The 27,607-nt window shown below is 40.0% G+C and overlaps 1 protein-coding gene across 3 annotated transcripts in view; it reads left to right on the plus strand.

Moving 5' to 3' along the window:
* The window catches only part of CDH7 (cadherin 7), a 121,128-nt gene that overhangs the window by 403 nt on the left and 93,118 nt on the right, over nucleotides 1-27,607 (plus strand). For 2 of the 3 annotated variants that reach the window (XM_006756810.2, XM_006756813.2), the window contains exon 2: nucleotides 11,946-12,351. In XM_006756810.2, coding sequence (XP_006756873.1) covers nucleotides 12,142-12,351 — 210 coding nt within the window. In that variant the 5' untranslated portion in view covers nucleotides 11,946-12,141. Of the gene's footprint in view, nucleotides 1-1,595; nucleotides 1,678-11,945; nucleotides 12,352-27,607 lie in introns of all 3 variants that reach the window. The other variant, XM_006756811.2, reaches the window with a different exon arrangement.

The following is a 27,607-nucleotide window of genomic DNA, read 5'->3' on the forward strand; positions in this document are numbered from 1 at the left end:
CCCCTTTGACCTGGGATGGATGGGGGCAAAAGTCTGCGCTGCCTGGGCCGCCAGGCTCCGCAGCAGCGGTCTGAGACTGGAAGGGGGTGTGCGTCTGCGTGTGCCAGGTCCTTCTACATCCGCGCTGGACTCCTTTTACCTTCCGTGAAGGTGGAACTCATCTAAGAGTGCTTCGCTTTTTGCTATAGTTAGTATTCTGCTGCTGCTGTGCATCTGCAGGGCGTCCCGCTTCCCCCTCTGCCCCGCTGTTCCTTGGGGGTGCCTTGGGGAAAGGGCGCCCTCCTGCCGCTCTGAATGCAGGGTGGACTTCCCCGTGGGTGCACCTGCTCCATGCTGCTAGTTGCTGGTGTTCGACCTCCCAGCGTGGATGAATGAGGAAGAGCCTATTGTCTGTGTTGGCTGCACGTTTAGATCGTTAACCTTAAGGATTTCTTAGATACTGTCCAGGTGAGTCAAGATTAGTAATGAGTTCATCCAGCTGTGGGCACATGGGAACCTGCGAAGATAGCGTCAAAGATTAGGTGTCTCAGAGCTTTGGAGCTTGCATATACTTAAAATGCCTTTTATTTTGCAAAAAAAAAGTAGCTTCTCTTTATTTGATAATTTATTAAGTGAAGGATCTTTAAATTGGACGCACGCTCATATTCCCTGGAACCAGATAGGTGTTCAGATCATTTTAATGCAGAAGTACATGAACAGAACTTTGGCGGGGGTGGGAAGGTGGAGGGGGTGTAGAAAAATGTAAGTAACTGGAGACTGTGTGGCTCTTGCTGACAACTATGCACTTTAAAAATCAGATTAACATCACACAAAAAAGTGTATTTTAAAAGAGTTTAGGGGAGTAGTAGCAGCCCCTTTCTTTTTTTAAAGGAAAGTTTTCACGGATATATTGCCAGCAACATCTAAATAGTTTTTAAGTGTGTTTTTATAAAGACAAGTTGGGGGGGGGGCGGGGAACTAGGGAGAAAATAATTACATTGGAAGCTTTCAGTCACACACAAAAAATTACTTTCCCAAAGAACTAGTTAGACTTTATATTTACCTAAGCTCTTTCTTGTTACATATATGAAGGGGAAATACATCGAGAAGCATTTTCTTCCTCTTTAGGGCTACTTGGAACAGTGTGAATTAAAATTCAAAAGAACTGAGGCAGGTAGTCACATTGGCAACTTTGTGGGAATCTTATCGGTGAGTGTTTAACAAGGAACAGAGTGACAGGAGCAATTAGGTGGCATCCAGCGTTAATAGTCTTTATCTGGTCCAGCTAGCTGAAAGTCTGTCTGTGTGAGAGGAAAAATAAAGGGAACAATAATCAATAGTGCAGACCAGCACCCTGCTCAAAGCCATCGAGGCTGCAGCTTTAATAAAAGGGCATTGTGCACTCACAGCGTGAGATATTATTGTAATTAAGGGCTGCAGTAGGTCATTAGGATTGTGTTAACAATCAGCTGACAGGCTCACAACTCTTCTTAAGTCCACTTTTATTGATTTAATAGCACAGAGCTTTTCCCTTTCTTACAAAAGGGTGACTGTAGAGCATCTATATGACTGCAGTTTACCCTTGAATTGACTCTAGTTTTTCTTGTCCAATGCAGAAAAGAGGGTGGAGAGCATACTGAGTTGGCCGCTGTTCAGCCTTCCTGGATCTAAAAATCAACCCACTATGTCTCCTCAGGGGTAATGTCTTTGCTGGTCTCCCTATCATTCAGCACTTTAGGGTTTTGTGGTGTGTGTGTGTGTGTGTGTGTGTGTTTAAGGCAGAGCTGCTGTAAACTTCTCAGAATGTTTACTGATTTGAAGAAGTAAATACATCTGTGTGTCCAGTCACATACTTTCTTAGTCAGATTTTTTAGAAATGCTTTCTAAAGCACTGAACCCATAAATTGTTTAGTGTTGTGAATGTGTATGCCTGAGTAATTTCAACCTTCCTGGATTTTGTCAAGTGCTGCTGCGTTTATTGCATTAGTGGTTTGTGTCACATCATGATCCTCACACACAGAAATGTTTTTCACTTGCTCAGAAGGCTTCAAAAGCCTTAGCTTAAATTGGGAATTTCAGAAACTTCTAAAATAATGAATACACGTTAGTTGATGGCAAAGTGAGTCCTTGGCGTGAAGGAATCGGTTGCTTTTAAATGGGGTGATACAGGGGAGCTGAGGACAAGGAAGGAAGACATGTGACCAGAGTCGTGTGTGACCACCTCAGCCTCTGACAGGCACAGCGAGCGGATCTAGCTGTGAGCAGCAGTCCTCGGGTGCCTCCTCTGGGAATGTGTTGGCTTTGCAGAAAGATACCCCAGCCAACATCAATCCCCCTTGCCCTTCTGCAAGAATCCTCACTGAGGAAACCATCAGTGCAAATGATATGCAGACATCTGTCTGTACATTCACTTCAGATTACGCTATAGACTTCTGTTCTGGCAGAATTTCTCTTTGGCTGTTTTGCAGAGTGTTTATTGAGACATGGTGCCTTTCAGTGAGATCATATAAACTGTACCTGGCTCAGTGTAAATGCAAGGGTAAATGAAAAATTAAAGTTGATACAGATAAGATATGTTGTAAGAGTATTAAGGAAAACCCTTTTCATATAGTTCTGCCACTTTGTTATTATATAAAGAGCTCAGAAGGGCTGTGCTTTATCACCTTTTCTTTTTTAATTGGCATAGGCTGCTTCTAGTTAACTATAAACTATGATTCCCCTTTCTCTTTTATTACTTTTGCCCACCACACAGGTTATTTGTGCTTCGTTGAAATGGACACTATAATCCACTTGGCGAAGTTTTCACACAGTGGTCTGATAACCAGAGGCACACTGCAGGCTGTGTGGTTCATTTGCAGGGCCCCTGCCTGAATATTTAGGCCTGTGAACGGTGGGAGGTTGTGGTTTGTGGTTGTAATGCTGTCTGACCTGGGAGCTAATGGACTTGATCAGAGTTTTTTTACGTGAGAAGTCACACGTGACAGAGAGCCCCAGCTTCACTAATTAAGATGTAAAAAAATTATGTCTTTTATGCACAAAAGAAGGGGGCTGTTACATCAGTGGTTAAATTATTGAAGTTAATGCTAAACTTTTAATGGCATACAGATGAAGCCATTTAAATGGTAGTATATTTCTGTACTGGAAGCTGCAGGTGGCACTGCTAAGTCTAGAATGATTATAATGGGTACATTAGGAGCAGATTCATCTCCTATTCAAGATTTGCAGCAACAAACAACCAAATAATCATACCTGTACATTCTTACGTTCTGAGATACTTCCCCGAGTTGGTATCCTATTTCTAAAACATTCAGTGGTCCATTGTTCAAATTTCAGTGGAAATAGTTTACTTCTATAGTGTCACAGTATAGGAGGAAGTGATTTTTTAATCACCAGGGTTGTTTAGAAGGGGGGAAGCAGTTTTAAAGCTGGATTCTCCTCACCCTCCTTTTTTTATTTTGCTCCACCTGGACATGCAATCCTAAACAACAGGTCCTGTCACTCTCTTCTTCTGCCCTCCTTACCCTGCTGGATGGAAAATCCTGATGATTTCCTGCTTTGAAAATTCAAACTCATGGCCATGTAACAATTTCAGTGAGATCAACGCTGCTTTTCTTGGCTTTTGGAGAAGCTGACACATTCCAAAGATAATAAATTAAAAAGCACTTCATTATCAGAGTGAGAAATACTTAATAGCCCCTTTAAATTACCCGTAGCATCTAGTCATGCCCAGTTCCATCAGTAACTGGCTGTGTGACCTTGGGCATTGCGCTGGATTCTGTAGATTTTGATTTTGTCTTTCATAAAGAAGACACGCCTGCCTTGGGTTTTTCTAAAATGCGTTCCAGTTCATGTATGTTATTCATCTGTGGTTCTACCATGTGCAGGATCTTCAGTCATGAGGAGCAGTGCACTGGGGACGTCTTTATGGTGTTTTTTTTTCTGTTACATGAACCCTCAGGAGAACCAGTACTGAAATGACATCTTTATCCTGTAGGTACTGCCCTTAATAACTCAGCTTCAAGTAGGGTGGCCACAGCTGTTAACATGCTCCTTGTCCTGACTATTTTCTCTCTGTCGGGGCACCTCTGCTCATGCACAAAGAGGAGGACTTTAGAACATATCTTTTCACCTTCCTGCGTCCCCCCAAACACATTTGGTAGATCTACTTTAAAAAGAGGTAAAAGTGTCAATGAGCAAATATGATCCCTGCTGCAGAGCAGGCCTCTAACTTTATGTACAGAGATAAATCACATGAGGACCTCAGTGGTAAGGGGTGGCAGCTGTCCCAGGGAAGGTGAGGACAAATGAAGGTCTTTAAAAAAGGCATTGGACGAACCAGGAGATGGACTTGTCATTGACTTTATGTAATATCGTTTAATACCCAAGGAATGTCTAAAAAAGAACAGGCTTCTTTTCTCTGACGGCACAAAAGAGCCGGTGAACGGAAGGTTGTTCTTAAAGCAGTGGCGATACCTTTACAGCGCCCTCTCACCGCTGCTGTGAAGTGGTATCAGTCCCACTTTGAAGCATGTATATTGTTCGCCCTTCATGAGGATTCATTAAAAACATGTTGCTTGTCAAACGTAGTCCAGTTTTTTTTAAAGCAGTCTTGGGATGAGACAGTTTCCTCTCAGGAGGCCAACAGAAAGATTTTTTCCTCCCATTTTGCTATTGTTACAACTGTGAAGTCTTGTACAATTATGTTTTATAGATCAGCCAGCAAACATCTGGAGGAATATCAGTTAGATTCTGGAGGTGTCTGGCAGTCATCCATTATGGATTTTTTTTTTTAATTCTCATGCATTACTTTCTGTCAAGCACACTGACAGTCCTCAAGTATTTTTACCATTGTTGTCCTAGAAAATGCATATTATTGAATTTATTTTGTGGCTGTTATGTCCCATCTAATTGTAAACTGTGCATACCTTTAAGAGAACAAAACTTCCGTAAGTCAGTACTACCAACAGATGATAAACAGTGTGTTTGCGGTGAAATATACACTAAGTATATTTTCAAACAGTGTCAAAGGCCCACTAAGGATGCTAACTTCAGACACAGAAGCATGAGAGCTGTTCTTGCCCATAATTTGGAGAAACTGTGATGGTATAAAGTCTTTACTGAGATACACTGTAAACCGTTGTTTTTATTTAATATCAGACACCATGTTAAGTGTCAACAAAAGCTAAAATAGTAATATATTTTATTTTAATATAATTGATAGTCATATTTTAAAGCTCAAGTTATTTCCAGAAAGCATATAGCACTGGGTGCCTTTTAAAAAGCAGTTTAGCATACGTAAATTAATTGGTAATTAGGCATGTGTTGAAAACTACTTGTATGGTTACATATAAATGGGAGTGGCTGAATATTATACATTTGATGCTACCTGTCATGTTTTTAGCATGTTCCCTTTGAGATGGAACAGGATCTGGAGGATTTGTGCTTTTACTAATTAATGATTGGTATGCTGATTCATAAGTAAATTTCATTGTTGTCGGTAAGGAATTTTTAGTCATTGTTTTAGGTATGAACAAAACATTCGCTTAAGAGCATTATTGTGACTTGATCTGATTTTTAAAAGTGGTTTCACAGTTAAGTGGAGCAGAAAATCCAGGGAAATTTTATAATAATGAATTCATTTTGCTAAATAATATTGGCTATTAAGGTTAAATGAATAATAAACTGTCTACGTACTTGGATATAATTGTTGCCACTTAGTTGAACAAAAATAATTAGAGCAAAATGTAGCATGATTAAGTGACTTCAGGTCAAATAAGTGATCTTGAGTTAGTAAATACTGCCTGACTGACTCACACCCCCCTCTTTTTTTCCTTTTTGCTTCAATCATTTAAAATTTCCTTTGCAAGATTTCATTTTGTATTCTCTTGAATCAGGTGTGTTGTGCTGATCACAGTATTGTCATTTTAATGTGTTGTTTGGGGGAAAAGTAAATGTTAGAAATTAAAAAAATACAAGTTTTATCTTTAAAATATCAGAGCAAAAACAACACATTCTAAATCTTACTCAGATAATTTTTTATTCTAGATTAATTATTAGTCCTGTAGCCATCACCATGACTCTCCCAAACATCTGTGGTTGGCTCCTATTCATTCTCCTCTCTTCAGATATAACCTATTCTTGGCTTCCTCGTCAGAGTTATAATGCTCCCCATTTGTAACTGTCCAGAAGTTGACACAGATCTGTAGAAGTTACCTAAACTGTATACCATACATCATTTCTCTGCACTGGCTTTTTTCCTGAGCTAGTCAGCTCGCCAGACCTGTAGCGGGTCACTCTCCTACGCTTGCCCACTGAAGACAAGATGACACCACACAGCTTGGGGGCAGAGGTCTTTGCTTGCTTCTGCTGTGACTTACCCCTTGTTGGCACCTGTATATGATACTCAGAGGGGGGAGGAAGCCAAAGGCAGGGAGAAGATGAATGATATGGAAATCTAAGAAGGGAGGGTGCAGGTTTTAGCTCTGATTCATGAGGCAATATTTAACCCACTGTGAAAAAGTCAACAATCGTGATGGATTGTGCACTCAAGTTCATTCATATATAAAACATAATAGCATGGTGCCTTTGTGTGTTTAACATCTGTGGGATGATAGGAAGTCTGTCTGGAGGGCGAGGCAATAGGAAATCTCAAGTTCAAGTCTTGTTCTTTGTGTTTGATGAGACAGATAACTGGAGGTTCTTCGTACTGGTTCAGGATCCCTCATTTCTTGCATGACATCACAACACGGGATGACTTGGGTTGGACTGCTGTACTGGCCTTTACCTTGAAAGATTGAAAGGTAAAGATTGAAAGGAAGGGAAGGATTTGGGGAAGCCTGACTAACAAAGGGGACATCCGATCCGCTCTCAGGTGTATATTCCTGGCAGACTTAGGCACTCTTGAAACACACCCACTCGGATCACAGCCATTCATATAGTTTCCCAGTTTTATAAGCACACTCCAAAAAGGGTATTATTGAGGCATTTATCTACCTCATGAAACAGAATTTCCATCCTCCAGTAAAGCCAGGCAAGGTATCCTTGTACATTCTAGACCTTCAAGAAAGGTAAAGAACATTTGGCTCAAGGGCCTGGCAAACACTTCAGACCTCCACTGAGAAATATAATGGAATTGTTTTCAAAGTGATTGTGACTCATAAACACAGTAGAGTGAGCAAGCAGTTTATATATTGACTTAGCACATGGTTAAGTGTTGATGCTAAAAATTAATTTAGCTCTGGCCCATGTGACTCAGTTCGTGGGCATTGTCTGGTCCTGTTCCCAATCAGAGCATACTATATGCCCAGGTTGCTGGCTGGATCCCCAGTAGGGGGCGTGCAGGAGGCAACTGATTGATATTTCTCTCTCTCCCTTCCCCTTGCGCTCTCTCTAAATTCAGTAAAAACATGTTTAAACAAATAAAAATGAATTTAATTATAATGAAAACAAATAGTCCATAACTGTTTTCTGCCAATTATGTGTCTGCTTCTGTTCTAGATGCTGTGATACACAGATAGGGCAGTCATCCCTCTTCACCAAGGTTCATGTTAATACTGGCTGCTTTAAGCACCCTTGACTTAGATAGGAAAATACAAAATTCTCAGGTATCTCTTATTCACAAATGTTACATTATGACTAAAGGACCCCATGTCATGCTCCTTAACTCACCTTGTTGGGATGTTCTAGCCAGTTTGATAAATCCATCATCTTGTTGTGTGGGAGACAGTCTTATCCAGAGTCAAGAAGAGTAAGTTAAACATCTCATGTTCAAATTCATTCTACATTTCGTAAATATGCCAAATGTTTTTATATTACTGTGACTTTCTTAAATCCCTCTACCCTTTATCTTTAATTTTTAACAATGCACACTTTTTCATAGCTTAAACGTGTCAACAAAATCTATTCTATATAACTGTCAAAAGCATAAAAGGTAAGACCTGTTAAAACAGACTGTGGAGAGCGGCAGCAGTGTTTGGACAGGTTCAAGCCTCGGACTAATGAGAGGGCACAGTCCTCTCGTTGCCATATGCAAGTCCCAGCTTGGAGGGCAGAGCCCTCCCAGCACAATTATAGCCAACAGCTATACATAGTTGTAAGCTTGAACCTATGGTCCGAACACGTGGCCCCAAGTATCTGAGTGATATGGGCTTGATAGAGTTCAGGTGCATGTAATTGAGTAGGATTGAAACCCACGAGAATGTTGTAAACATCTTGACCATGCCCTTACTTTGCCTTGTGGCATCTGCTATAAAATAAAGACACTGCTTGTGGGCGCTGGCGCTATCTCTCCATTCGGGAGCAGCGTCCACATAGACCCAGCTTTCATTCTCTTGTCTGTCTTTTCTCCATCCTTCACTTCCCCCTCTCAGGGTCACTGAACCAGCTGAGCTGGCGTGGCACATAACGCGCCCTGGGGCTGAGTATGCCATGACCGTGCCGGCTCACCCCAACAGACTTTCAAGATAATTTAGTTCAGCTCCCTTCTTTTGCCAACGTAGAAAAATTAAATCCCAGGGGGATCCAAGGTCCTACAGAAATAGAGGCAGTTTTAGGACAAAGACCCCAGTGTTCCTATTCCCATTCCACATTATGTTTGTTTTCTTCCTGTCACTGAACATCCCGAGTGAGCTGGAGTAAGTTTCTCCAACTCCAATATCAGTCTTTGGCTGGTAAGAATTACAGAAATTGCTTTCCTATTACATTATTTTTGAAAAAAGAAAATTGGTGCCATTGTTTGTATCCATCTAGATTTTTTTGGTTCGTGATCCATATTCTCTGGCACTGACAGGAACTATCAAGACTGTTTCATTCAGCGTGAGAGTTGCCTAAAACATTTTACTACAGATAGCTTTTAAAAAAATGTTCTTCTTGATTTCAGAGAGAGGAAAGGAGAAGGTAAGGGAGAGAGAAAAAACATCAATGATGAGTGATAATCATTGATCAGCTGCCTCCTGCAAGCTCCCTACTGGGGATTGAGCCTGTAACTGAGGCAGGTGCCCTGACTGGGGAATTGAACCCTGACCTCTTGGTTCATGGCTCAGCATTCAATCACTGAGCCACAACAGAGGGCTACCCATAACTTTTAAAGGAAAACTAACCTCATTTCACAAAATTAATGTTAACAGAATTAGTATTAAACTGAAAAATATCATCATGGCACTAATTACCCGAACAGCTATTCTTTTAGTGCTTTTAGTTGGCCCAGACACTATCATGATTTGTTCATGATTTACTTGTTTTATCCTGTTATGAAGGAGATGCCATTATTATCATTTTTGTTTTATAAGCAAGAAACTTGAGGCTTTATCTCTGCAACTTACTTGCTTAGAATTCTGTAAATAACTTGTCCAAGATTGTTTAGCTGACTGAAGACTCAGAATCTGTCTCTGCCCGATGCATTGCCGAGTCTTTACCATTGTATAGTTATCATAACTCCCTTAATTTTGAATTCCCAAAGTTCATTCGCTACTTAGTTTGTTAGAAGTTGGATACATTTCATACTAAAACAATGCTATCAAAGTTCACTTAATAAAGTAGTCCAAATGATATAATTTAGCTATATCACATTTAAAAAATTGCCCCAGGGAGCATGGAGGGACCTGGAGAGTATCATGCTAAGTGAAATAAGTCAGAGCAAGATTAGAATCACATGATCGCTCTCATGTGTAATCTAAGTAACAAACTTAGTGGATGAACGAACAGAGTGGATCTTGAGATGTGGAAGCATGGAAACAGAGTGCGGAATCTCAGGGGGAGGGAGGGTGGGTGGGAGGTAATCAACCAGAGACCTTGTATGCATATGTGCATAACCCATGGACACAGACAATAGGGTGCTGAAGGCCATAGGGCAGAGAGGGCTGGAGCAGGCTGGAGGGGGTCAGTGGGGGAAAGGGGGCACATATGTAATACTTTCAACAATAAATAATTATTTAAAAATTGTACAATAAACTTTAATATAAAAAAGTACTCTCAGGGATCATCCCTGTTTTTGTGGGAAAATTTATTCACTCTTGAGGAAGGAGAGGGGGAAAACTGGAAATGTCCTTTGGCCTCAGGTTTCACAATCTAGCCTCAATCCTGTCACCACAATGCTAACCCAGCCCTCACTGTCCCCAGGAACCTTGGTGGCCCGTAGCATGAGGGAGGTCACATGACTGTGCTTCTCACCATGCTGACAGCTATTGCCACTAAAAGCCACCATCCTGAGCTCCTGACTGTAACTCCTGGCTCATTATAGACCAATACCCTGGTGCACCGTTGCCTAGTTTAACCACCTACCCACCATCTTTACCTGCAGGTAACCTGTCTCAGGTGGGTTAGCTCAGACCTCCCTACCAGGAACGTTCAACCTCATTGAGGGGCCTACATTGGAATATTAGTGCCTGACTCCAAGTTACTTCTAATGATTCTAAGTCTAGAATAACTTGACCTTCTAGAGTGGTTTCTAAATGGACCGATTTCATTGTTGCTTCCCAGATGGGAGGTCTGGATTTGGGGAGATGTGTTCAGTGCACAGACAACGTGAGTGTGCTCTAATAATGGTTTATCATTCTTCTGGTTCTCGGTGTACACCAAGTCCGTTCTGCAAGCAGCTGGGTTATTCCACGGTGCTCTCTGAAATTTCAAAACTTTACAGAGCTATTTTAACATGAACATGTTCCCTCGAATGGAGCTCAAAATCAGTGCAATCCATTTCTTCCAGTGGTGCGGGCTATTCCAACATGTTTAACAAATCTCACCTTTTTTTCTACTTATGTGGCAATTTCTATAAGTATTTCTATATTTTTTTTTCTGTAAGAAATTAACAGGAGTAACTCTTAACCCCTGTTATAGAAGAGACAGGTAGAAAGATGGAAAAGCAAATAATACAAAGGCAGTGTAGCTTCTGCCTTCATAGGGAGCTATCTTTTGGCTTCCTATTCTTAAAACTATTTTTGTCCTCTCAAAACAAAACACAAATGTTAATCCTTCACTGTAACTGCCCAATTGTTGATTTATTTATAGTCAAAGGAATTAATAAGGAAAAGTGTAGCATAGTGATTTACGTGAGCAGTTTCTCATAAATGATCATTTCTCTGTTTTTGGAAGTTTGTTTTGTAACTGATTTTTTATCTCTTGCATAATCAGAGTTCTGTAACTGAAATAAGTAGACCTTAGAATGAGAGGTTTTTCTTTCTGTGCTCATGCCAACAATGAACGGGGCTTACAAATACACTTGAGTTTCCTCACCTCTCTGATGATCCATATAATTCAATCCCATAAGTGTGCCTGGGGGGGAAGGCCCTACTATGCGCAAGCCTAGCTGTGAGATGTTCAGTAAATATCTGTGGAGTCGCAAATCACTGCAGTGAAATAGCATAATCGAACCTGCTCCGCAGCATCTGTGACAGTAAGTCTGAAGAGTGGGGACTGGAAACGACTGAGCTTTCAGCTGATCACAATCAACTCAGAACACGTCAGAGCAGCTGGTGTTCTGTGACTCAGAATCAATCACCCAGCGTCGAAGCACCTCGTGCTCCGTTATTTCTCTTTACAGTTTCACAGGAGAGATTTAAACCAGCATATGTCCTTCCCATTCGCCTAAATCCCTGCTTTGCTTTCATAGCCTAATACCAGCGCAGGAAACTGCCTGCAATATAAAAAAAAATTAAATAAGTAAAGGCTAGCATTAAATGATTTTTTTAATGGATGTGGTTCCATTTGTGTGCAATAAACCATATGCTCAAGTAGAATGCCTTAGAAGCAGCGCAGAATTTTAAGGTTGCATTATGGAACAGGAATCATCCTGCCTCAGCGACGTCCACATAGGACCACGGTGATTGCCAGTTTCCATCTAAGTTCATAATCTGTAGTTTAGCAATTATACAAATGATGACATCTTGGGGAAATCAGTGCGAAGTTAGTAAATGAACGTTCCCGGTTGTGTGTCCTGGTTTCTGACACGAGTTGTCGCTTTGTCCCGATAGGAACCTCTTACACCATTCTTGGGCGAAGGCGATTCAGCGGTGGTGACCACCTCCAACCGGACGCTCTACAAATTATCATCTCTGGACTCCCAGCTGACACCCTGCCGGAGGCAAGAGCTGCCAAGCCAACTGGAACTGTGCCTTTTCTGTTGTCAAGGTTCTTTTCTTACACAGGAAAAAGAAAGAAAAAAAAAAGATGAAGTTGGGCAGAGTGGAGTTCTGCCACTTCCTGCAGCTGATCGCCCTTGTCCTGTGCTTTTCTGGGATGAGCCAAGCAGAGCTCTCGAGGTCCAGCTCAAAGCCCTACTTCCAGTCGGGGAGGCCCAGGACCAAGCGCAGCTGGGTGTGGAATCAGTTCTTTGTGCTGGAGGAGTACATGGGTTCGGACCCCCTGTATGTCGGAAAGGTAGGGCAGGTGGCCTTTCGAAGTCACTCGTGGTTACTGGGAATGTCTGTGGTTGGATGGAGAACTGCTCATTTATGCTTTGGTGTTAGAGAGCATGAAACTCTCACTCTATTGTCTTTAAATTATGAGCAACTCAAACCTACTCTTTCTAGAGGCGGTCTGGTTTTGATGGATTTTTTAAAGATTTTCTTTTTAAAATTGTTTTTTGGTTAAAAATGAATATGAACAGAAGTCAGTCAGAAGTGACACTCATTAAACCAACGGGGGGAGTTTGTGGTGCATTTGTGAGGTGGCCAGGTGGGAGCCAAACTGCACGTTATCTTTCACAGCTCTGTTCTGTTTGGGCAGGATTTTTCAATTGAGTGCCTTCCGCACTGAGGGGCCCATCAGGAGAAGGGCCTTTCCCTCACCATGCTCATATCCGGTCCAGTTCCCAGCATGCTGTAGGGCTGATACTTACATATTTGCAAAGGTTTCCTAAATTTCTCAATTTGGTGATGAGCACTGGTGAATGTTTCCTTCATAGAGTAAGTTTTGACAAGAAATCTATACATCTGCGTTTTTACTTGGCACTTTGTCAGCTTTAGACCTCTGTTCCTAATAAAGCTGATGAGTTTACGCCTGAGTGAATTTCCAACTTTGAAAGCTCGAGGAAGAATCTTTGCTCTTTATTTCATGGGTTATGTTTTCATTTGAACACACCTTACATAAAGGTGAAAATCTGTTTTTGTTGATGGATATCTATATAAGTCAAGGTGGTTTGTGTTGTATTTACTGTTCTCATTGAATGCCTCTATATTTTAGAAATAATGATGGAAATTTATGGAGAAGAGAAAGATTTGAGTAAGTTCAAGATTTCTAGGTTGTGGATTAGAACTTTTTTTTTTTTTTTGCCAGCCATAGCATTTTTTTTTTCACTAAGAAAAGATGTGTTAGTACACACGTGTTTTATGTGCATATATATCTTTAGAGCAGTACTATTTTATTTGTAGCATCTTATACAGTGTCCATGCACTAAATTCCTCTCTCAGCTTTTTCTGTTTTCTTATAAACAGAGTGAGAGCAGTCACCATTATGCATTGTTAATGACTAAGAATTTAGAACTTAAGTTCATTTTTAATGAACATTTAACAAATTCATCAAACTTTTTTTCAGTGGACAGTTTTATATAACATTCAGCTGATTCAGAAAGAATTAGTAGTGATTAGGTGAAGTCATACTTTTATGAGAATATAACATTTTCTAAAGACAACTAAAATATTTCTGTTAATTTGGTTTTAAATGGGGTTGCCACAGTGAAGTTGACATTTTGAAGTAAACATAACTTAAAAAATTTTAAAACACCCTTCTTGTACATTTTAGTCTTCATATAATAATTCAGAATGCTTGTATCAAAATAATCCTCACAAGTCAATTTAAAATTATGAAAATACATGCTGCTAAGGTTACTTAAATTTCAAATGCTTATGAAGCTATTGGGCAACGTTTTTATGGTTTATCTCAGAAATTGTGGGGTTCCTTGATTAGATAAAAAGAAATATTCTGTGTTTCCCTTTCAGTTAATCAGAGACAATCACTTGGCAGATTGTATGGGATGAAAAACAAGTTTGTGTTTATTTCTTGTCTGATGTATATTGGGCGTTCCATACAGATGTTCACTGTAAAATGTTCAGGATGCAAATGGGTTAAACACAAAAACTCTTTAAATGACTAAAATTTAGAAAAGATGCAGTGAGATAATTTGAGATGGACAGTTAGTGGGAAATATAGTGAGTGGGTGAAAGATTCATTCCTTATACACAGGGATTTCAAATGCCAGAGAACTCATGTGTACGTATATTTTTTAGGCCTTTGAATTTGGAGGCCATGGTAAGAGCTGATGGCCAATGAGATGAATAAATAAATAACATTTGGTCATTAAGACATTGAGGACAATTAAGTCACAAGATGACTAGTGACCTTATTATTTTAGCCTATTTACTGGTTTTATTCAACATGATAACTCAAGACCAAAGTAGAACAGTTTGTTGAAGGGACCAGGAGTGCTTGTAGAACCTTCACCATAAGATCTCCAGGGCACGGACTTCTGGGCTGTGTTAGAATCTGACCTTTATCATGAGAATCTTTCTCTTAATCTGGTGATATGAGTTGATAAACTGCTGACTGGAAAGGTATAGACTTAAGGAAAGAGTCATTAGTTATTACTCTGATGGAATTCTTTTTTTATTGAGGTATAATTGACATCTAACATTAGTTTCAGGTATATAACAATGATTCAACATTTGTATGTATTGTGAAATGATCACCACAATAAATCCAGTTAGCACTCGTTATCATACATAGTTATAGATTATTTTTTCTTGTGATGAGAATTTTTAAGATCGACTCTCTTAGCATCTTTCAAATATGCAGTACAGTGTTATTAATGACTAGAGGCCTGGTGCACGAGTTCATGCATAGGTGGGGTCTCTTGGCCTGGCCGGTGATTGGGGCTGATCTGGACTGTCTTGCCCAGTTCCAGTTGGGATCGATTGGGCTGGCCAGCCTGGGGGAGGGACTGTGGGATGTTGGCTGGCCATAGGAGGTTGGCTGGCCACAGGAGGTTGGCTGTGGGAACGCACTGACCACCACGGGACAGATCCTGCATTGAGTGTCTGCCCCCTGGTGGTCAGTGTGCGTCATAGTAACTGGTCATTCAGTAACTGGTCATTCACTTAGGCTTTTATATATATAGCTAGTCACCGTGCCATATGGAGTTCTGTTTTAAAGAACAATAGTGCGCCTTTCGCTAAGAGTGTTTCTTAGTTGCCATCATGCCTGTCTTCCTGTCCTGTAATAGGAGTCCCTCCTTGTCTCCCCTGAACTGACTGTTAATTCACAGCCATCTATCGCATTGAATCGCACTGCACTTTTCTAAGTCCAGCCTTTTCCTCACCTTGGCATTTCTCACCTAATGTCCTCCAACTAGCTGACAAAAAATGTGTCTGCAAACCACCCGGCCTCTGTTCCAGGCATTAAGTGGTTTTCATCTCTCCTAACCATAATGGGCTGCCAGCGATTGCTGCGCTCCGGGCCATTACTTTTCCTGAAATGCGTGCTCCGTGCCTCTTCCACAGTCGGCTTCTCTAGCTGTGAACATCACTCTTGTCTTCCCTGCTACTCCCCTTTCTTCCCTGCTTATTGGGGGAGAATTTATTCCTATTACCTCAGTCAGCATCAGATGTGTAGACATTCAGCGTGGGATCCACTCAGCTTTCAGGTCAGCTTGCTGGAACGTGTTGGTGAGCACGCTCAATGCAGCCAATTACACCTCAGCAGTATCTCTCACCAAGAGATACTCTGTCTCCTGATATCTAAAGCTGGGTTCGGTGTTCCAGAAAAGGAATGTTCCTCCTGAAAAGAGGTTGTCTTAAAAAAATGAGGTAGGAATTAGATTTCGTAACTGGCAGATTTATATTAGATACACACAAAGACAATAATGAATCCCAAATATTTATTACTTGGTTAGGGAAAAGCCTACTCATCATGGTACAATTTACATTTTATAGATTTTAGTGGGGAAAACCAGCATACGTGCTCTCTCAATATGTAGATTACGTAAAGTTGGCACCTATCTTAGAAGAAAGCAATCGGAGTTTGTTTTTCCTACACACGTGTAGAAATCCCATTTTCACAATGGCCCTACAACCAGAGTGAATTGTGAAGACACTTGTTCTTACCTTGTTACTTTGCAATAGAACTGTGAAATGCCTGGCGGGAATTTGGGCATGGATCAGCTCTGTGGATCTAAATAAGTTCAGATCCTTAGACATACTTTTTGGCAGGTATTCTTAGCTCTTACTATACTTCAGTATACTAGTAGCTCTAAAGTATTCAGTGCACTTTCTCCACATAAAATCAACAATTCAGTTTTTGTTTGGTTTCTTTTCAACCATAGCAAAAATAAAATACATCTGATTTTGCCACTAAAATGCACAAACTTGCCATAAATTCAGTCTAATATTGCCCATTTTCTCTTCAAAGTTATCTTAGGTTACAAATGGAAGTTATCATTACCTAAGGCTTCATCAGTGAATCTGCATAACTGCAAGTTGGAGGAGAGGGGCTTACTGTTATAAACCTAATGAAAAACTAGGTAATCTAGATTGGCCCAGAATTTTTTGATTGTCTATCCATATTGATCAAAATATTTTAAAATGCTATCTTCTTGAACTCTTTCAGTTGTATTTACTTGTCACCCATTTTGTGATGGGAAAAGCAAAAATTAAAAAACAAAACAGGTCTATGCTAGTCCTGTTTTTACATTGTGTTTCTGTTGAGATTGAAAGTGAAAAATGAGATAAACTCAAGTGATGATCCTGGGCCTCTGTGATTGTTTGACAGGCTTTGCGTGCAGTGCTCATTGACGTGGAGTCCCAGAATCTGCAGCAGTCTCTGCAGCTCACCAAGATAAATGACAGAATTAGACAAGCAGCAGGACAGTCCCCGAGCCTTTGCCGGCTCAAGCATAGATAGATCAGTGCTATATTGGGAGAAATTTCACCCTAATCTGCATGATTCTTGTATGATTTATATTGATTATCTGTCATCATAATTATGATCACTGGAGGGAAACAGTAGTTTCTCTAAATATGCTTAACACTATATCCCCCAAGTTCTCCTTTGCTGCTGTCCGGCCTATCCCCTTCCATGTTCACTGACATCCCCCTCCCCAGTCTCCTGTCTTCTTTCAGTGCTTACCTAGTACCTCCTCTGTGGTAGGTGTTGTGCTAGATGGGAGAGTTTAAAGAAAACAAGCTCCTCTTCATAAAATTCACCATCTGGTTGATAAGCCATGCGGGTAACCAGATGGCAGTGGAAAGCAGTAAATTCTATAGCTAATCTACATCTGTGGAGGTGGGTAGGAGGGAGGAATGGAGCCATGTATCTGTGAACAAAGGCTTGCATGAAGATATAAGATATACCTCTGTGATTTCATAATCCTTTTATACAATCTTCACATCAACACAGAAAAAATTATCTTAGAAAGTAGGACAGAGTATTCTAAATCTATATTAGAGGAAGCTTTATATAGTAGAAAGATCAGTAAGTAGGAAGCCTAGTTTATACTTGCAAGTTTCTCTGTATTTTGAACATTGCCCTTAAACATAAATTTCTATCCTCTCATTGGTAAAATTGGGATCAATTGGTAAAATTTTTGAAACATTTTGGCATAATTTCAGACTTACCAAATAAGTTGCAAAGTATTATTTTAGAACCCAGCTTCTCCAAATATTAATCTTACATGACTACATCTATTACGTAGACCAGGAAATGAACATTGGTATAATACTGATTACCATTCAGCAGTCGAATTCACATTTTCCATTTGTGATAGTAAAGTGCCTTTTCTGGTAGGAGCCGGTCTAGTGTTACATCTTGACTTTGTCTTGCCTCCTTAGTCTTTTCAGCCTGAGGTAGTCACTCCATCTTTCACATTGTCATTCTTGACCAGGAACTTGGTAGCACATCTCACAACCTCGGTTAGTCTCATGTTACTTCCTAATGTGAGCATTTCAGGTGAGGTAGTTCCGACAAGATGCCCTTCCCACCACATCTTGCCTGGAGGTGCAGGATGTCAATATAACTCATTGGTAGTGATGTTGACTTTGATCACCTGGGTCAGGTGGTGTCCTCCAGGTTCCTCTGTTGAAGAATCATATCTGAAAGTTTTGAATCTACACTGCCCTTATGGGTTGGAATTCATGATAGTTCTGGTTCAAGGGGATGCTCTGCAGGCTTCATTAGTCCATGGTCCAGTTTGAGGATGAGGAGTGGGTCCATCTGAAACGTGGGTCAAATTTACGTTCATAACACTATCAAGTAACGTCCATAATCTTATGTAGTAATTGATCATGTTTCTCAAAAATTTAGCCCTCATAATTGTAAAACGTAGTTTTAGAAAATAATACACAGTCAGCTAACATAAAAGAAGTATCTCAAGAAAATGCAATCTAATATATTAACATTTTAGTATATTAACAAGGGAGTTGGGATCTAAATGAGGAATAGAATTATAATTAATGTTTGAAAAGATTTAGTCATGCTAATTCCTCCAAATGATTTATTTCTGTTTAGCATTTCTGTTTCATAATCAATACTGACTATATCTTTGAAAAGCTGTCTGAATTAAAAAGGAGGTGTTCTTATATTAGAGGTGAGGTAATAGATACATTTGAAAATAAAATAAGTATAGAGTAAGGGAACAATCATTAGAGCTATACTTTAGAAGAATTAGAAAGCAAGTCTGGGTGATTATATCCACTCTGGAAAATACATTTCTGAAAAAAATGTTAAGGTGTTCTATGACTACGAAAATATTTTGTTTTCCTGCGAAGTATCAGGGTTAGTTGCATTATCATCAAACCCTCTTAACATATGTTTTTGAAACCTTTACCTTTAAAAAGCATGTATTCAAGAAAGAATATATAAACTTACATGGTTCTCTAATCATTACATATTCTTGAAATTTAACAAATCTCCAAAGTGGATATAGTAAGAATAAGAAGCAGTGGTAATATTGGAGAGATTACAATGGTATTTAGCCTGGATATAGAAATCTTACACATGTATCTTAGAATAGACATTTTCAGGATAGGCTGTGCAGAAATAACATATTATTGAAATTCTGGAAAAAAATATCTAGGACTTTTATTCAATTCTTTAAAAGTCCCATCCTTTAAAAATTCTAGTTTTTGGTATATGCAGTATACAATACATTTAAGGAGTTTTAATTGATAGAAGTATACTTTCAAGTAAGCAGGAAGACCAGTAGCCCATTTTAGGAGGCTAAGGACCATTTGTAACTAGTTGGCCCTACACTGCAGTGCCATTTTCCAGTGAGCTGGTCTGGACCCATGGAGGTTGGCCTGGATCAAGATATGCTCAAAAGGTTCCTTTTGCCCTGCTTGGCTTAACTTTTCAGTATATGGGAGGGTCTGAACACATGCCATTGAATAACAGCTAGAGAACATGAAATTGCCAGGAAAATACTCATGTTGAACTCAGCCAGCCTTAGTCTTCTCAGGCCAACAACCTGGGATTTACCTGCTGTCATCGCCTAAACAAGAGAGAACCCCAAAGACACTGAGGCGGGGGGGAGAGGAGACAGATAGCATGGCAAGGCCTTCTGCATTGCTGATTCAGCTAGCATCCTTGTCTTCTGTAGGATAAATTCAGAAGAGCAGTTTTTCAAGATGGAACTGTGTTATAGGAATGGTAATTACATGAACCAAAATGACTAACATCATTCCAGCAAGTTCTGTGTGTAAACAGTGCACAATTATCTGATAAGAATGCTTCCCTTAGACTGTTGACTTATCTTCTTAGTTAAAATGCTGACATGTTTTAAGGTATTTAACTGAAAACACACAATCAAGATTTGGACAACACATACATAATGCTCAACAGATGTGAGTTTGAAAGACTGGTGATGATCACTGGTGAAATTAGTCAAACCATGCTTAAATTAGATGTTTCTGATGTGTGAGTCATTTAAGGGTCCACAGTGGCGCAGAGTGGGTGTGGAGAGGAGAAGATTACACATTCTGCACTTGGTTCTTTGAAATGAAGAAGAAATAACATATCTGAGAAACTCTGTTCTGCATCCCAGTTTATGTAATTTTCTCAACTGACTCATAACAGAACAAAATGTAGGCAGCAAATTAATTTTCCTTATTCAGGAGAAAAATAGGTACTGGTAAATTCTAGTCAGTGGGGTTCAGTGTAATTATATTCAAGAAAAGTGAAGCTATCAACAGTTGAAAATGATTACTAACAAGTTAGATGCGAATTATCACAAGACGAAAGCGCATAGTGAAGGTTATTTGCAGTGTTAGAATCATACACGGTGTGTAAAGAAAGACAGAGCTGTGTCTGAGATAAAAGTCAGTTAAATTGTAGAGCAGATACACACTGTGGAAAAGTGCTTTTTATAAAGATCGGTGTAAAATGGTGGGATGGCATAAATCTTGATGTTGGACTTAGAAACTCCATCTTTATTACAAAGGATAGTTATCTTTTTGGGTGATCATTAGAATACCTGCAAGTAGACTTTTACCTTGCACAGCAGCTGCGTTCAGCGAATCTCGGGGAGCAGTTGTGGCATGTGATGATCTGAAACAAGACTGTTTTCCCCATTGATTAGTTTGTTGGAGACATGAGTACAATTGAGGATGGAAAATATATACAAATGAATGAGGATTCAGGGCTAAGGTCAGAGGAGGAAGTGCATTCTATCTCAGATCCAATTAAGATTTCACAGCAGAATTTATGATAAAAACATAGGGAACCAATATTCAGATGGTTCATATCTTGTAACGTGTATTGCTTTCTCAGTGCTGCTCTCTGCACGCTGCCCACAGCTGCTGATTTGTGGTTAAGTTTGATTGCTGTAAACTCTGGGCACCCGGATAAAGCCGCTTTTCAGGCACTGCATTTTCACGTCCTGCACAGAGCTCAGGGGCTGTGGGAGAACTGGGGGTGGCAGGAGGAAGGGGTCTAAGCTACGTCAGAGGCTTCAGCAGTCCTGCAGTCACTCTTTCTATTCTTTTTCCAAGCCATAACCCCTCTTAGAATTTAGCAAAGAAATAAAGTATTTGATGTCATTTCAGTTGTGCGCTACAGTACCCCATAGAATGTACCCGCTATAATGATTTTTTTCAAATTCCCTGTGGTTTTAATATTGAAATTTAAATATTTATATTAATATAGATTTTTTTAATCAGAAAGAAAAATAATGCATTGTTTTAATTAAAAAATTAAAGCTTGGGGCTTTAAAGCTCATTTACTCAAGTCCTTTTCTGAATTCGGGAGTTGATTGTACAATATCCCTGATGTGTGTGATCTGGCAGCCTTAGGTCCATTTTTAGGGCAGAATCTGGGGGAAACACACAGATTGGAGTCACGTTGAGCACAGCCTCCACCAGTAACCAATGGTGTGGCTTCCGGTGAATAGCTTGCTCCCTTATTTCATTCTCTTTTAAAATAGGAACAACAATAACAATCACAAGGGTGTTATAAGCATAAAAAGCAGAATAGAGTTACTATGAAAGCATAATGTTGGGAGGATGACTCTTATTTTTAGGAACTTGAATTACATTTTGCTATTAAAATCTCTGAAGGCAGCTCTTTTGCACCCCCCGCCCCCATTTAAAAGGAATGCTTGAGAAGATGAAGTAACTCCTCATCTCCACACCTGTCCTCATGCTCAGCTGTGCTTGTTTTTGGATGTCCCAAAATATGATGATCAGGATTGAACTTGAATAATTTATAACCAATCTGTCAGTTCCAAAAAAGAAAAGTCGAGATTTTTATTTCCCTTGATGTGAATTCTGTCATGAACATTAGCCATGACTACATTACCAAGATTATTGCTGTCATTAGCATTATTATCTACTCCTGAGGAAAACAGTGTAAGAGAAAATTAGGGTTTGGGGCTCAATACACTAAAAGGAAGTTATAATAAAATTGAATATTAACTAGAAAAGCTCAAATTGATCTCTAAATATTGTTTTCCTCAGAAAAATGTTAAATGAGGAGCCTAGTTGTTTTTTGTTGTTGTTGTTTTTTTTAATCAAACTGAAAACTTCCTGCGTAGGCTGCAAATATTTGCCTGTCTAACCCTTCCTCCAGGTCTCTCAGCTTTCTCCTTTGATTTTAAAAGTTAAAACACCCGTATAAATAAATTGTGGTTCTCTCCTCCTGTCAGGGAGACAGCCCCTGCAGCTGTGGGGCCAGGGCACTGCCTTTCCCACATGTGACTGAATCTGATGCATCTAAGTGGGCACGCTTTCCTCAGGGCTGTCCTGGGGGTGTCTGAAGCTACTGCCATTTCCTGGATATAGTTTGCCGGGGTTCTTATTCCAACATCAAGAAGGGTTCAGCAATCTGGAGAAGGCTGTGTGTAGATTAAATAGGAGTCCAGAGACGAAGCATAATTTTGAAAGGCATTGGGGGGTCAGAGGAGCTTAGCTTAAAGGAAACTAAGATCTAAGTTCTAAGTTCTTCTAGTCTCAGGCCCCCATGCTTTTTATTAACACAAATTGTCCTGAGGCGAGGCAGAGATATACACATCAAAGGGTCAGGTTTTCCTATACAGAGGCATTGTCCGAATGGAAGAATTAGCCTATGGCTGTTCAGGTGTTTGGCCAGTAGGAGGCAATAACATGTAGATTAAGATGCCCTGAGCTCTCTGGCATCCAAGCAATCATCCCTTTTCCTGTTTGGGGAAATGCTCTCAGCCATTCCCAACAGGTGACTACATGTGTGACTCAACCCTATTGAGTCCCCAAGTTCCATCAACCTTTTGATGAAACTCTTGAAATTATGACATGCTAGGATTGGCTTCCGGCATAGTTTACTCTACCTGAATGATGGTTGGGGGGCTGGGACTCAGGAGGCACAGAGGCCTGGATTTGAATGGTAATTATCCCACCTTGTTGACCCAGGACCACAGATTTGACTATCCCTAGAATCCCTGTGATGGCCCTGGCCCTGTTGTGAAACCCACCATAAACCCAGCAGAAGCAAATAAAGAGAAAAGAGGTCTGGGGAAGGGGTTAGATGTTATCTTGGAGCTGCCTGTTCAGTGTGAAAAGTAGCAGTGAAAAACCAATCTCAGTTGGTTTTCTGATAGGAAACATGCAGAAGATAAAAAGAACTGGGGATTAGACCCCACAAAGTAAGGGTTTGGAGAAGTAAGGTGGAAGCTTTCTGTTTTGTTTTTTCATAGGCTATTGGAAATTATATGGCAATTTGCATGTTATGTGATCATTTTTGGATATATTACCTATTACAAGTGGTAATGACTTGATAGATTATTCCAGTACATTGAGAGGAAGTTGAGGAAGTTGATAAACTCTATCTCTCAAGTTCATAAATCATTAATGAATTTCAGTATCGCCATTTACTGTGAAATTATTCATCTTCTGTTAGCATATTCTCTGTAAAATGGGTCTTATGTAATACAGTTGTTATAATATATGTGCACTAAATACAGTAATATATGTAAAGTACTGCATATTTGAGATAACGTTCCTTAAGGCTTAGCTGTAATCTATACTAATAAAAGCCTAGGTGGCTCTCGCTCATGACATCATCACAAGATGGCCGCCATAAAGATGGCCATCACAAGATAACCACGTGCACAGCGGAGACGGGGCCTGGGGACCGCTCCATGTGATGAGGCCTGGGGGTCCCGTGGCTCCGCGCAATGTGGAGGGGGCTGGTCCCAACATATCCGCCACCTTGCATGGAGGAGATGGGTCCCTGTAGAGGGGGCAGGTCACAGCAGGGGAGGGCAGTTGTGGGTGATCAGGCTGGCAGAGGAGGGCAGTTAGGGGTGATTGGGGCGGCAGGGGAGGGCAGTTGTGGGTGATCAGGCTAGCAGGGGAGGGCAGTTGTGGGCGATCGGGCTAGCAGGGGAGGGCACTTGGGCCGGCAGGGGAGGGCACTTGTGGGCGATCTGGCTGGCAGGGGAGCAATTAGGGGCAATCAGGCTGGCAGGCAGGCGAGTGGTTAGGAGCCAGTGGTCCCAGATTGTGAGAGGGATGTCTGGCAGTTGGACATCCCTTGAGGAGTCCCAGATTGCAGAAGGTGCAGGCTGGGCTGAGGGACACCCCCCCACCCCATGCACAAATTTCGTGCACCAGGCCTCTAGTTGTTAATTATGGTGACAAATGTTATCACTCTGCAGTCAGGCACTACTTATTATAACAGATCTGAATCAAGTGTTTCTTCTTCTTTTTTTTAAAATATATTTTATTGATTTTTTACAGAGAGGAAGAGAGAGAGATAGAGAGTTAGAAACATCAATGAGAGAGAGACATCGATCAGCTGCCTCCTGCACACCTCCTACCGGGGATGTGCCCGCAACCAAGGTACATGCCCTTGACCGGAATCGAACCTGGGACCTTTCAGTCCATAGGCCGATGCTCTATCCACTGAGCCAAACCGGTTTCGGCCAAGTGTTTTCTTTTTAAAGCATATTTTAAAATCAACGTATAGTCTAAGGAGAAAACAAGGATAAACGCAAGCAAGATTCTTCACATTGGCACTCTTCATGACCACAGAGAAGTCCTTGAAGTGACCTTTCCTTGATCTCTCATCCATCACGAAGGGGCAGTCATATCAGATATCCCTGCACCTTGCAAGTCTGAGTCAGAGCCTCCAGCTGATAACATCTGTCAGTGTGCTTTGAAATATATAAAATGTTCAGCCTTAAATAAAACTTATTTTTGATGGGAAAAGCAGTTGCTAGTCATATTTATAAAGTATTAGAGTAGGAACAGAGTTTACAACACATACCCTCTTATTTCAGTAATTATTGATGAGATACTTGGACACTCTCTTTTTGGTATTTATTGATATATATCATCAAAACACTTTCAGGATTTGGCTGCTGTTTTCAATTTTATGTATTTAGAATCAACTCAGATTTTAAATTACATAGGACAGTTTTTCAAACCACATACTAGTATTTGAAAAGATAGGTCAGGACACACACATACACACATAATTGTTTTATTCTCAGATACTTTCTAAATCCAGAAAGCTAATGACATAGTTGAGAGTTTCCCAGGAGGCAAGAGATTCCAGTGCCATTAGGATTCTACTGAAGAAAAGTGGTGCTTAATGGAACTAGATAAATGGGATTGCTTGTTCATCTCTCAGTTAATTTTCTTTTTTAAGACTGTGCCTTAGGTCAGAGCTTCATTTAGTCTAAAGTTTGGCTCAAACCTATTGCTAGGTTTTACCCATCCTATACTTCATTAAGTTCTAAATTCAGAAACTGAATTTGATTGATTCATTTTATTTCTAAAAATGGTAGCATTTTAACATCTCCAGCTTTTGTGTTGAGAATTAATATTGCTTGCCTAACGTTTCAGGGAAGAAAGGTTACTGAATATGTTGATATAATTAGGCTATATGTATAAACAGGTGTTTTTTGGGTTTTTTTGCTTTGTATAATTGGACAGATAAATAAGGAGAAACCAAATATTTTGCAATTCTGATAGTCTTACTTCTACACAGAAGGAGAGGCACCAGAGTTCACATTAGAAAATATTGTTAGGCTTTTAGAAGTTGCCATTGTAAAGGAATCATTCAGGTAGGCAGGTAACCTTGAGTATAATTAAAGAGAAACCATAGGAGAAAAAAGCCAGAGGTTACTCACCCCCCCTTTTTTAATAAATTAAATAAAATGCAAGAAAGGATGCTGAAATAAACCATCCAAAGGCTATGTGATACAAAGAAAGGAAGGCTTTCTGAAATGCAGTTCTACAACGAAAAGCTGTAGAAATGCGTCTGTAGCTAAAATAAGAATTCATGCGCAAAAATAATCATGTTGGTTGATTATATCCAAGTGAAAGCTACATGCATTTTAGGGCAAAGCCGTTGCCTTTGACCATCAAAATCCTCATGGTTTCTAGATAAAATGAATGTTAAACCCAAACAAAAGCTCATTGGAGGCTTAATATATGGTCCCTGCAGTAAGACAAGTTTGTAGGTGAAAAGAAAAACTCTTCAGCCTGGAGCAACTTTGTCCATTGAAATGGGTGAATTTATGTTTTACTCAACCAAATAGAAGCATCTAGTTCAGTAGAGAGAATACATATCCTGCGTTCAAAAAATGCTTCACTACTGATTGAAACCATAACTTGGGGTTATCTTCTTTCTTCTTCATTCTCTGCTATAAATGAAGGGAGAACTCTAATAAGAATTCATACCCTGCTCCCACACACCCCAAATTATCACTATTCAAAAAAGTGTATAAGAGTTTGATGCATAAGTGTAGCATATTCTTAGATTAAAAAAACAAGTGTACAGCCCAGCTTGTGTGGCTTAGTGGTTGAGCATCCACCCACGAACCAAGAACATCACTCTTCTATTCCTGGTCAGGGTACATGCCCAGGTTTTAGGCTCGATCCCCAGTAGGTGGCATGCAGGAGGCAGCCAATTGATGTTCTTCTCTCATCAATGTTTCAATCTCTCTATGCCTCTGCCTTTCTCTCTCTCTAAGATAATCAATAAAAACATATTTAGAAAGTGTACATAAGACTCTGACAAGTAATCCTTTTGTTGGCTTTGTAACAATGTCTGCTTAGAGAAATTAAAGTCTCTACTCATATTTGATTTAGCTTTGATCATCTCATTGAAAGGTGTCATCAGCCTTTTGGTGATTTTAATCTGTATATTTTCAGGGAGCCATACAACAAAATACTAAGTATACCTAAGTGAACATTATTCTATTTTTTTTCTGAAAACTTGTGCCATGCTGAATCAAAAGCATGTTACCTGAACTAGTACAAAATGATGTGAACCTGACGGGCTAAATGACAAAACCAAAACAGGAAAAACCGCGCAGATAAAACGGGTTAATTTTTATTCCCAGGGATGCGTGTTATCCAGCTTTTTTCTTTTCATCACAAATGTGATGAGTGATGTGATGTGAGAGTGAGCACTTCTTTAAATTTTGTGCACTCGGCGCCTCGCCCTGAGAAAGGCTCTTGCTCTCAGGGAAACACAAGGACAGGCGTGGCAGTGGCCTACAACTGGGAGTGAGTTCATTCTTAAAAGCTGCACCGGAATAGCCTTGCTTCTACTCCTGGCCTTTTGGCAGAGAAGCAAATAAGAGGATTTCCCTCCCCAAATCTCTGACACTAATTCAGTGGCACTGGTTATGTTCTCCACATAGTCACACATGGTTCTCAACAGTGATTCTGGAAATCAGTGGAGCTATAAAATACAGTTATGTAACTGCCAAGATGGTGATAGAATGGGGAGAATTGATCATTTCTTCCAGTATTTTAGAACATTGGCCAAACTAGAATTTAAATCTGTCGCATGACTATGTCTTTGCCATTTTATCAGAGAATTGATTGAATCCATAAAAAGATTTGGTGGTGGTCCTTGGTGCCCTGTGCTTAGGTTGACCCTGTTCAAACTTTCGTTTTGTTACATGTTTCAGACCTACTGGATTTTATGTCATCCACAGTTAGCAGATGACAAAAAAAAAAAATAATTGAAGAGAAACATTGATTTAAATAAGAAATCAGGTTAATACCATTTAAATTTTTCTCCAAAACAGAATAAATATAATTTGACCATGCATTTCAATTTTATGCAAATACATGCAAATGTAACACAATAGCTATTTTTTTTCTGTAAGCATTTCATATACTTGAATGTGGTTTCTTGGTGCAAATTTAGAGCTCTT

The sequence above is a fragment of the Myotis davidii genome, unplaced genomic scaffold (genome assembly GCF_000327345.1).
Source record: "Myotis davidii unplaced genomic scaffold, ASM32734v1 scaffold11, whole genome shotgun sequence".
Lineage (NCBI taxonomy): Eukaryota > Metazoa > Chordata > Mammalia > Chiroptera > Vespertilionidae > Myotis > Myotis davidii.